The 11391-nt window shown below is 42.4% G+C and overlaps 1 protein-coding gene across 2 annotated transcripts; it reads left to right on the forward strand.

Annotated features, from left to right (window-relative positions):
* The first annotated feature begins 130 nt into the window (after positions 1 to 130).
* rybpa (RING1 and YY1 binding protein a) lies at positions 131 to 7682 on the forward strand. 2 transcript variants are annotated; one of them, XM_012834987.3, is made up of 5 exons: positions 131 to 275; positions 783 to 908; positions 4900 to 5736; positions 6077 to 6172; positions 6574 to 7682. In XM_012834987.3, exons 1-5 carry the CDS (start codon positions 250 to 252, stop codon positions 6821 to 6823), a joined length of 1335 nt encoding a protein of 444 aa, XP_012690441.2. In that variant the 5' UTR covers positions 131 to 249; the 3' UTR covers positions 6824 to 7682. The 2 variants fall into 2 exon arrangements, with proteins under 2 accessions (XP_012690441.2, XP_012690442.2); XM_012834988.3 differs by lacking the exon at positions 783 to 908 and having other exon boundaries at positions 132 to 275.
* Positions 7683 to 11391: the final 3709 nt, after the last annotated feature.

The following is an 11391-nucleotide window of genomic DNA, read 5'->3' on the forward strand; positions in this document are numbered from 1 at the left end:
TACATCAAAAGTGGGGAAGCCTGTAGCGTTACAGTCTTTTATTCGTGTCCTACCTCGATATCCGCAATTTCTGGACTTTTAATTCATGTAATAATGTGATTGGGTGAATGAGTGGTCATGTGACCAAGAGATGCCTTGCCCCTAGTCGGTCACCGAGTGCAAGTCTGCGTTCAGCAGCAGTAGCGGTATCGCACGGACACTACACCGTAAATCACTGTACCCCCACCGCTGGAAGACAGCTTTTCCACTATGGGCGACAAGAAAAGCCCAACCAGGTACCAAATCTTTTCGTATCGTTCAGTGCTGACCATCGTCGTTTGTGGTTTATATGTAACGATAAAGGTTGGTTGGTTCTAGACTGTTATATCTTTGCTTGTTGGGAGTTAATCTCAAACAGTAGGCTAGGCTTCAGCTATGGCGGACTCAGTAGGCTAACGTTACCTCAGCAGTAGAAGGGCTATTCGTTTTAGACAAAGGGAAATTCGCACGGTACGCCTGGTTCCCTTTAAATTCGTTTCGTAGGCTACTTTACTGAAAGTGTCATATCGTCTTCTACAATCCGACAGACAACGAACGCTAGAATAGCCTAGTTAGTACGCATGGCCACTAATCGATAGACCAATTATTGCTCCGGTCTTCAGCCAACAATTTAGGTTCTGGCTGCTTTTATGAATGGTTTGGGTTACTCTTGTGTTTTCTCCTGCGTTAGAATAATAGCCTGCCATTTCATTAATCAATTTGGTGTTCAAATGAACTGATGCCTATTGTGTCGAATTCCTCAGGCCAAAAAGACACGCCAAGCCCTCGGCTGACGACGGATTTTGGGACTGTAGCGTCTGCACCTTCAAAAATAGTGCCGAGGCGTTTAAGTGCAGTATGTGTGATGTACGTAAAGGCACATCCACAAGGTAAGAGAGAAGCCGGTGTCCTCTTTTAAATTGTTGCCAGACCTTGACATTTTACCGTACATTTTCAGCCGGTTGCTTGGTTACACCTATCAGCAACAGATTATTTGGTGTAATATTTTGACTTGTTGATGAGCCTGCATGGACAATAACCTGAATTCACAGCCTTGCGGACTCCACTTGATTTGCCTGATGTGGAATTGTCATATTTCCGCATAGTTTATAATAACTACAGTTAATCACCCAATCCATCATTTAATTGTAGCATAAGCATCCAACTGAATTGAAATAGCATACTAGCTACTAGGCCTAACTAAACTAGTAATCTGTTCCCAAAGTTCTTGGATAGGCCTAGATGTCTTCAGGTCTAAATGGCATCACAATTGGAATTCAAATCACATAGATGGAACTGGATTAGTACTTGTGTCCAGTGATGGCTGAAATTCCAGACTGTCTTGACGGCACATGGTTCTTTAATTGGCTACATGAAAGTAGTACACATGAAAAGAATGAAGAACATACATTATACTCTATAATGGAAACATTTTGTCCCATAATCTAATTTTAGAAGTGATTGTATGTCATGTACAAGAGTCTGTACTAAATATATAAATTACATTTAGTAGTCCAAGTGTGACAACATCTTCAGACTCAACACAAAAGTTCTGAGAGAACATTTTGGGTTCTCTGAAAGCCTTTTGATCTGTGCATCAGTTTTGAGATTTAATCAAGTCTCTTCCATAAGACTGGTTTGATTGTTATAAATCACTGCTCAGTATGTGGTCGTGAGCTTCACTGGTGGAAGTGGGAGGACTACAGTGATGAAATCCTGAGTCATGTTGAATTTTATGATCACAATGCGGAGTCATACAACCCAAAAATATCCTTTGAGCACGACTCAAGCCCTGAAACTGAATGAATGAATAAATTATTAGATGAATAAAAGGAATGTAGTATTAACTCTAGCCAACACTGGTATAAGTATGCTGTTGTTAGTGTAATGTGTGTAACTATATTAGGTGGCGTCCACACGAATATGGTGAAAACAGAATTTTTGCGAAAATGGAGAGGTTTTGGCCTTTTGTCCACACGACAGCTGAGTTTTCGGGGCCTGAAAACGCATATTTTTGAAAGCAGGTTTCAGAGTGGAGACTTGAAAACGCTTACGTCGCCTTGTGGACAGGTGAAAACTGACGACACAGCCCCAACTTTATCCAATCACCTTTCGTTCTCCCTGAAGGTTGAGCTGTGCCCTTAAATGTCAGACACATCATGGTTGCCAATTTGTTGTATTTCTACAAGGAGGATGCAATCTGTCGTAAAACATCGGTGGCCAAAGCCTTTTCTGTGTTTGTTTCATATAAAGTGACGCTAAATACTAGCAAATTTAACTGGGTAGGTTCACTTCACTGGAGAAATTCTGTTTGCCCAAACCATGTTTTGCCGATATTGAAAAATAAACGATTTATAGGACTGATCTCGTCTTGTAGAGGCACTGCTTTGGAAGTAATCTTGTTTAGTTGTGCGTGTTCACTCTTTGTTGTGATTACGTGTGGACGCGGATGAACTCTCAAAACGTCATGTGGATGCCAATCTTTTTGAAAACGCAAAGGAAAAACATTGTTTTCAAAACACTATCGTCGTGTGGACGACCTCTACGTTAAAACCAACATGTTCTTAACACTGTAATAGCCTACAGTTTTGTTGAAGTGTGTGTGCTTGCTTGCGTGCGTGCGTGCGCGCGCTGAGACACTTGCCATGCCTGCAGGAGATGTGTATTTGTCTGTTTGGTAGTGATGCAGGGTAAAGGAAATGAGCTCACAGTTTAAGGTCACAGCTGTAGTGCTTGTGTGGAAAAAAAGGCCAATCAGAAACATTTCACTTTTGGATGGAATAAAAGAATGTGGAGTGAAGAAAGGCTGTCTGTGTCGGAGATGTGGAGAGAAAATAGCGATTCAGCCCGTTTTTGCTGGAATGCAATTAAAACGTTCCCAGAGAGAATGCGGTCACCTTTACAGTCAAAGTCAAGAATGTGAGATGGTGTCTTTTTTTTTTTTTAAACGCCACTGCTTGAACATAATAATGGTGAAGCCTCTGCACTAGTCAGTCAGCCTCCTAGTTTGGTTGTCCAAATAACCACCAAATGTGCCATGACATAAACTGTTCCCCATGAAGTCTTTCTATTGTACCACATCAGTCAGAGGTGTTTTTAAATAAATTATCTAAATTAAATTGAAATGACACTGAAATTCTCTTAACTGAGAGACACCCTGTGTTTCGGCTATAATTGGGTGATCCAGCTATCTCTTTGGCTATTTGTCATTATGCGGAGGGAGAAAGGGACAGCTGAAACTGAGGCCGCCCCAGTGGTGACTGTAATGGATGTAGCCTAAATTTAACAGGAGCTCTCTAATTAGCTCACTTACCCTTGGTGACCTCTTCGCCTTCGTGACCCCCAAGGTTAAAGGAACAAGGGGGAGTGGAGTCCTCCTTCACACATGGGCAATTTAAATGAGCTAACAGATGACTTACGTAATTGCAATGTGCATTTCTACTTCTATTGATTACAGGTCGCTTGTCTTTGTATTTACATACATACATACAATAGCCTTTACACTTGGGTAGAGATTATCAATCACTATGTCAATATGTCTATTTTCCACTAGTTGCCGTGGTGGACTTTGATTGATGGGTAAAGGTGGCGTTATGCTTCTACGACTGCGTTACTGCGCAGTTGCTTTGACGGACTCGTTAACATTTATAGTTCTCCGTCGGTTGGTGGGTGTCAAATCAATTAAAAAACAAAGATGGCGGACCAAACTCCGTAGATGGTCGTATTTGTACATAAAACTTTTTTTTGCTTACATTTTTTTAAAGTTACCGAGAAATAGACACTGCAATGTAAAAAACCCTTTATTGTAACTGAAAAATATATCTGAGGGGATTTGTGAGGTGTCAGCTGTCTAATGTTAGCATGCTACTACCCACAAGGTAAACAGCGATGGGTTGGACCAATCACAACCCTGCGGTCTGCGTGCAGCTTGCGTCGCCTCGTCGGATAGTTAAAAAATTTGGGAGGTGCAAACAAGCCGCGGCGAGGGGGTCTTGCGTGTCTGCGTAAAAGGCCGACCATAAATTAGGCTTTAGTTGACATGTGAGAAACAACCGGTGCACCCCACACGTAAACTGCAAGTGAGAGATAGTATGAAGTGCTGCAGTGTGTCCAGGCCAAAGCCTCACTCACCCGACAGGAGTGGGAGGGCCAGCTGCTGCTTAGATCAGCTGGTAGATCTCTCGTGGTAACGCAGCTCTCAAATTATGTCTGTCTCCCTTTTTTCTCTGCCCTTTTCCTTCCGTCTTTCTCTGATTTATTTTTTTACCCCCCATCCAAAACACATTGTGGCCAACAATCAGGAAGTAAAATAGGCCATTAAGTATCATTAGTGGAAAAGGGCGATTGTTAATGAGTTTGTCAGCACTGATTAGGTGCTGCCCATTGCATAGTTCCAGCCAGTGATTAATTTAGGAACGGACATGATTAATGAAATTGGAGCATTTCTGAGACCTGCCAGTCTTACCCACCTCTTTTTGGGATATTAAACCCAGAGGAACTTGAAGTTGCTCTCAGAAGTGGGTTGCGTTTGCTGCCAGAGCAGTGGCTCACTACACCCGCTCCTAGTTCTGTTCTGCCTGGTAGTGCATTTGGAATGATTCAATTAGTTTTGAATGGCTGGAAATCAGGCCTTCTCTGCTCATTCTTTTTTTATTGTTAGAGGTATGTAAGGTTTTGGCAAGGTTGCGCTCTCCTTCACTGTATTGGAATTGGGAGAACTGAACAGGGTTTTGTAAAGTGTGACTCCAGTGAGTAATCTTCTGAAGGAGGTGTCAGACATGGCTGGTGTCTGGTGTCTTTAACATGCGAAAATGACGATGTGTGGAGTTATTACGTCTGACACCTTCTTTCTTTCCCTCTTTCTGACTGTGGTTCCTCCAGAAAACCCAGGATAAATTCACAGCTTGTGGCCCAGCAGGTGGCTCAGCAGTTCGCCACACCTCCGCCACCCAAAAAGGAGAGGAGGGAGCGGACAGACCGGGACCGACACGATCTTGACCTGCATGACGACGAGCACCTGGACACGGACCACTCTGACTCAGACCGCCTCAGCAGCATCCACCCGGACAGTGACACTGCTGAGCGCCCCCATCGCATGGAGGAGCTTGCGGACAGGGAGCGGAGGCTGGAGCACCTTGGGCTGGAGCGGGGTAGGGAGGTGGCCAGGGGTCGTGCGGAGCAGGACAGACAGCTGCCGGAGCGGGACAGACAGCAGCCGGAGCGAGACAGACAGCTGCCGGAGCGGGACAGACAGCAGCCGGAGCGGGACAGACAGCAGCCGGAGCGGGACAGACAGCTGCCGGAGCGGGACAGACAGCTGCCGGAGCGGGACAGACAGCTGCCGGAGCGGGACAGACAGCTCCCGGAGCGGGACAGACAGCAGCCGGAGCGGGACAGACAGCTCCCGGAGCGGGACAGACAGCTCCCGGAGCGGGACAGACAGCTGCCGGAGCGAGCTTGGCCTGACAGGGAGAGCCCCATCCCGGTAGGACTGGAGAAGGTGCGGCCCAACAAGGCCCACACACTGCACCCGGAGCGGCGGAGCTCAGCCGGATCAGAGGTGCCAGAGCAGGAGCCTGAGAGAGCGTGTCTGGTCAGGGATCCGCTCAAGAAGGACAAGACCGAAAAGGACAAGGTGGAAAAGGAGCCTGCCAAGCACAGCGATGCCGTGAAGGGGGCCCCTGTGCTCATCAAAAAGCCCACAGCCAAAAAAACAAAGTATGTGCTTATTAATCACTTCTTCAAAAGAAAAAGCAGAAAGCTTGTTTAAACTAGTACCAAGCCATTCTAAAGAGAAGTATGCAGACTGATAAAGCTGTTAGCACTGCTATGAACAAATAGAAATATTGACAGCTAAACTCACTTTCCTTTCACTGACTATGTAAAAATAATGGCATAAAAAAGGCAATGAAACTCTAGAGTTATATCAATCAAGTACTAACTGGCCAGGGGCCATAGAAAATATATTTTGGATGTGTTTGAATCTATAAAATGGTTTTGCCCCAGGTGTTCTCATTTCAAAGTCTCTCCCTCTCCCAATTTGTATCTCCACATCTAGACCCAGGTTAAATAAGAAAGGCATACCAAGTGAGAAGAATAGTGTGAAATCGGGGAAGTCAGCGGCAAAGAAGAATAACAACCGTCTCCTCTCCCGGTAGGTCCCCCATTAGTAATCATGTTGATTTATGTTATCATTTATTTGCTGTGGACCCCCATCCACCCACCTCCCCCTGAACATGGGTGTAATGACTCTGATGACAATCAAGCAGGGCTCTGCTTCACTGACATGAACTGTTTCCAGACATATCTCCAGCACATTTTCATTCACTTCAAAACCCAAAGTTTAGTTGGGAAATTTGTCGCAGATTTTCCCAAACCTTCTTTAGACCAAATAACGAAGAACATGTTCACAAACGATGGGAGGTGATGCCACCATAAGGATGTATAACTCTTGTTCTTTTTGCTCCAATGGGGGTACCAATGTTTTGCATGTCTTACTTCAGATATGCATGGACTTTTCTTTACTTGTCCTCTTGTTCTTCCCATGTGCATCAGACCCAAGCTGAAGAACATTGACAGAAGCAGTGCTCAGCAGTTGGCCATCACTGTCGGCAACGTGACGGTCATCATCACGGACTTTAAGGAGAAGACGCGCTCTTCTTCCACTTCCTCGTCCACAGTCACCTCCAGCGTAGGCTCGGACCTGCAGAACCACACGTCCGGTTCCGAGAGCACTGACCGGAACTCATCCCGCGCCTCCACCCCCAGAGGAGAGCTCGCCACCAGGCACGAAGAAACGCACTGAGCGGGGGCTGGCCCCCATGCCGGTTCCACAACCCTTAGTATGAGCCCCTGCGCACACGGCTGACTAAGGCACTCCCATGTGATGGAGCAGCAGGACCACGAGGAATGGAAGGGAGTGGGTGGCTGATTCTGTGATGACATTCAAGCTCTGTATCCTTGCCATGCTCCCCTTGCCGTGGAGTCGACTTTTCAACATTATCTTTTGTGGAAAAAACAAGGAGGATGACTGTGTACTTTTAAGCCTTATCCTTGCCAAATGTGTTTTATTACTTGCTGTGGCTTTAGGCACATTTGTTTTCCTGGGAGGACGGGAGAAACTGGAGGAGGGATTCTCTGCCAGTTTTATAAATATGTAAGCTGGTTAAGTAGTCGTTTGTGTGGCTCTGTGCAATCTCAACACATCTGCTATGTCCATCAGGGAAAGTGTGACCTCTTGTTCGTTTCATCATATAATTAATTTTATCGTGTAATAAAAAATGCCATCCGAGTGAACACATCAGCCGGTTTGCATTGTTTTGGTCTTCAGGAGACGAGGCAAAAGCTGGTCCCTCTAATTTAGCTCACTCTTATGTGATGTGTATTTGCTCAGAAATAAATGTATATTATTGCTATCTGTGCATCTTATTGTTATTTTTTAAAAACAAGGACAACTTATTTTATTTTAGCGTCAATACAGTGTTGTCCTTGGTATGAAAGACGATAGCATTTTCTCCTAAATATATTGAAATCATGACGTTCTGTGTATTTTACAGCTGTTATTTATTGAATGATCAAAGAAACCATATATATATACACTCACTAGTTGTCTTTTGAAATAACAATGAAAATTTTGAAATAAAGAATGCATTATGCTAAGTTAACTTGCGTGATTCTGAGTCAGTTTGTGAATCTTTTGTGAATCTGCATTTTGAAGACATATTTTTACTATCTTCTTCAACTACCTTGATATCATTCTGTATTTGCTTAGCAACATTATACCCTGTAAGCAACTTACAGATGTATATAATGTGTTCAGGTGGTGAAGAGTTGTTAAAAATCAGCAACTCTAGTTGAATGATATTTTTGATATTATTGAATAAAAGAGCCTTTTAATACCACTCAATAAGAGTCATTTTCTACTTAAAATGTTGTATGTTACATTAAATAGAATGACTCGCATTGTTTCACATCTGCAGGGAACCGGGATACAATTTGATAAACCATTGGACAGTATACTATAGCAAATTTCATGTACGGCTTGGTCTTCTGATTTGGTATGGTTTGTGACATGGAGATTACTGTCATTCTTAAGGAAGCTGAATGTTCATTTAATTATGTTACGGTATATTAACTATCAGTAATTAATAGAAATTTCAGCTAAAAATGCACTTGTAGTAGGTGCAAAAGGGCCTACAGCACTAGAAATTAGTATAGAAGTACTTATTTTAACTACAGGAATATCTCTTAAACCATTCTGTGGAATGCTCCCCAGATTCAGAAGTCAATTCATTATACAGGTCCATCTCAATAAATTAGAATATCATCAAAAAGTTGATTTATTTCAGTAATTCGATTCAAAAAGTGAAACTCATATATTATATAGATTCATTACACACAGACTGATGTATTTCAAGTGTTTATTTCTTTTAATTTTGATGATTATAACTGACATCTAATGAAAACCCCAAATTCAGTATCTCAGAAAATTTGAATATTACTTAAGACCAATAAAAAAAACTAATTTTAACACAGAAATGTTGGACTACTGAAAAGTATGAACATGTACAGCACTCAATACTTGGTCGGGGCTCCTTTTGCATGAATTACTGCAGCAATGCGGCGTGGCATGGAGGCGATCAGTCTGTGGCACTGCTGAGGTGTTATGGAAGCCCAGGTTGCTCTGATAGCGGCCTTCAGCTCTTCTGCGTTGTTGGGTCTGGTGTCTCGCATCTTCCTCTTCACAATACCCCATAGATTCTCTATGAGGTTTAGGTCAGGCGAGTTTCTGGCCAATCAAGCACAGGGATACCATGGTCCTTAAACCAGGTACTGGTACGTTTGGCAGTGTGTGCAGATGCCAAGTCCTGCTGGAAAATGAAATCCGCATCTCCATAAAGCTGGTCAGCAGAGGGAAGCATGAAGTGCTCTAAAACTTCCTGGTAGACGGCTGCGTTGACCTTGGACCCGAGAAAACACAGTGGACCAACACCAGCAGATGACATGGCACCCCAAACCATCACTGACTGTGGAAACTTTACACTGGACCTCAAGCAACTTGGATTCTGTGCCTCTCCTCTCTTCCTCCAGACTCTGGGACCTTGATTTCCAAATTAAATGCAAAATGTACTTTCATCTGAGAAGAGAACTTTGGACCACTGAGCAACAGTCCAGTCCTTTTTGTCCTTAGCCCAGGTAAGACGCCTCTGACGTTGTCTCTGGTTCAAGAGTGGCTTGACACAAGGAATGCGACAACTGAAGCCCATGTCCTGGACACGTCTGTGCGTGGTGGCTCTTGAAGCACTGACTCCAGCTGCAGTCCACTTCTTGTGAATCTCTCCCAAATTCTTGAATGGGCTTCGTTTCTCGTCCACTCAAGGCTGCGGTTATCCCTGTCGCTTGTGCACCTTTTTCTACCACATTTTTTCCTTCCATTCATCTTTCCATTAATGTGCTTGGATACAGCACTCTGTGAACAGCCAGCTTCATTAGCAATGACCTTTTGTGTCTTACCCTCCTTGTGCAGGGCGTCAATGATCGTCTGCTGGACAACTGTCAAGTCAGCAGTCTTTCCCATGATTGTGTAGCCTACTGAACCAGACTGAGAGACCATTTAAAGGCTCAGGAAACCTTTGAAGGTGTTTTGAGTTAATTAGCTGATTAGAGTGTGACACCATGAGTCTTCAATATTGAACTTTTTCACAATATTCTAATTTTCTGAGATACTGAATTTGGGGTTTTCATTAGCTGTCAGTTATAATCATCAAAATTAAAAGAAATAAACACTTGAAATATATCAGTCTGTGTGTAATGAATCTATATAATATATGAGTTTCACTTTTTGAATCGAATTACTGAAATAAATCAACTTTTTGATGATATTCTAATTTATTGAGATGCACCTGTATATTAAAAGGGAATATTCAAACATGGCATAAATTATTTAAGAGGCTGTATCCAGGTGCTTATAGTCTGTATACAGTACACAGGGTTGGTTCAGGTTTATTTGAAATGTAATCAGTTATTTAATACAGAATACATGGCAATTGTTGTATTCAGTAATGTAATCCGGATTACAAAAAAAAAAAAAAAGTATCTAAATACTTTTGGATGACTTCAAAAACAAATATGGAAATAATTTAATGAGGAAAATAAAATGTATTTAGCATATTCAGCATTTACAGTTGGTCAAATCAAATTACCCTTACAAAAATGGTACTGGCTCAAACTACAGTTGTACTTTGTGTATTCTACAACATGTGGGGTGCGGTTTCTTTTGTGTCAAATTTTTCTTGTTGCTGTTTTTTTCATCAAAGGCCACATGGAGGACTTTGCTTTTGCAACGCAAGAGGAGCACATACAATTTTCAATGTAAATATAAAGGAATAAAAACTCTAACATTATCCATAAATCATCAATAAAAACTATAACAAATATTAGTTAAATCACAAATAACAAAACTGGCAACCTGAGAGGAGTAACTTACCTTCATATACAGTAGACCTTGGGTCACCAGATGCAAACAGAGCAAATGTGGGACGAATAACTAAAAGAACATTGTGGCCATGATGTCGCCTGGTAGCTTTTACCTTATCTGCAAAGTTTGTGTATGTTTGTTTTTTCGCAGAGTCGATTTGATTCACGGCCATCACTGCCTCTTGATGACCACCTTCACTGCTCTTTTGTCAACCATTGGATGAAAACCAGGCATTTAGAAAAACCCGGCTGCTGCTTTTGATGTAGTGCTATTAAATAAAGTAGAATCTGTAAAAGAATGCAACCATGTGTTCTTATTTCTGACAATTAAAAACCAAATGAACAATAAAAAATGTGGGGCATTTAGAAATTACTCTAAAGAGCATTGGTGAGCATCATGAAAATATTGCCATTTTAAAGATGTAATCAAACAATCATTGGTACCTAGGTAACTATATTTATATGTAATATGGCATATGGGTTTATTATAGTTACTTTTTTGTAATCTGATTACTACCCAACCCTGACAGTACATCAGTCACAGTACACTGTGTGAGAGTGGTGCAGCACCTCAACACCTTATGGCACAATTACCTATCATGGTGGCAATGACCTTATCTGTGCATGGTTATTTTAGCCAACCTGTGAGGTCAAAGGCACATTTCCACATTTTTGGGAACAATCACTATATTCTACTGTATTCTATTCTATCATTGATTCAACTGGTGGGGTGTGAAGAGGTTGTTGCATTGCATTTTTTTATCTAAAACCTCAGTGGAGTATCATCCAGTGAGCAGGTGAGGGCAGTGGTAAGGTCAGAGGTGGGACAAACAGCAGAGTGAGAAAGAATACAAGGCAAAAAATTAGGTCAGGCTGCTTTGCAAGTGGTGGGGGGCT

Source organism: Clupea harengus, chromosome 4 (genome assembly GCF_900700415.2).
Source record: "Clupea harengus chromosome 4, Ch_v2.0.2, whole genome shotgun sequence".
Classification (NCBI taxonomy): Eukaryota; Metazoa; Chordata; class Actinopteri; order Clupeiformes; family Clupeidae; genus Clupea; species Clupea harengus.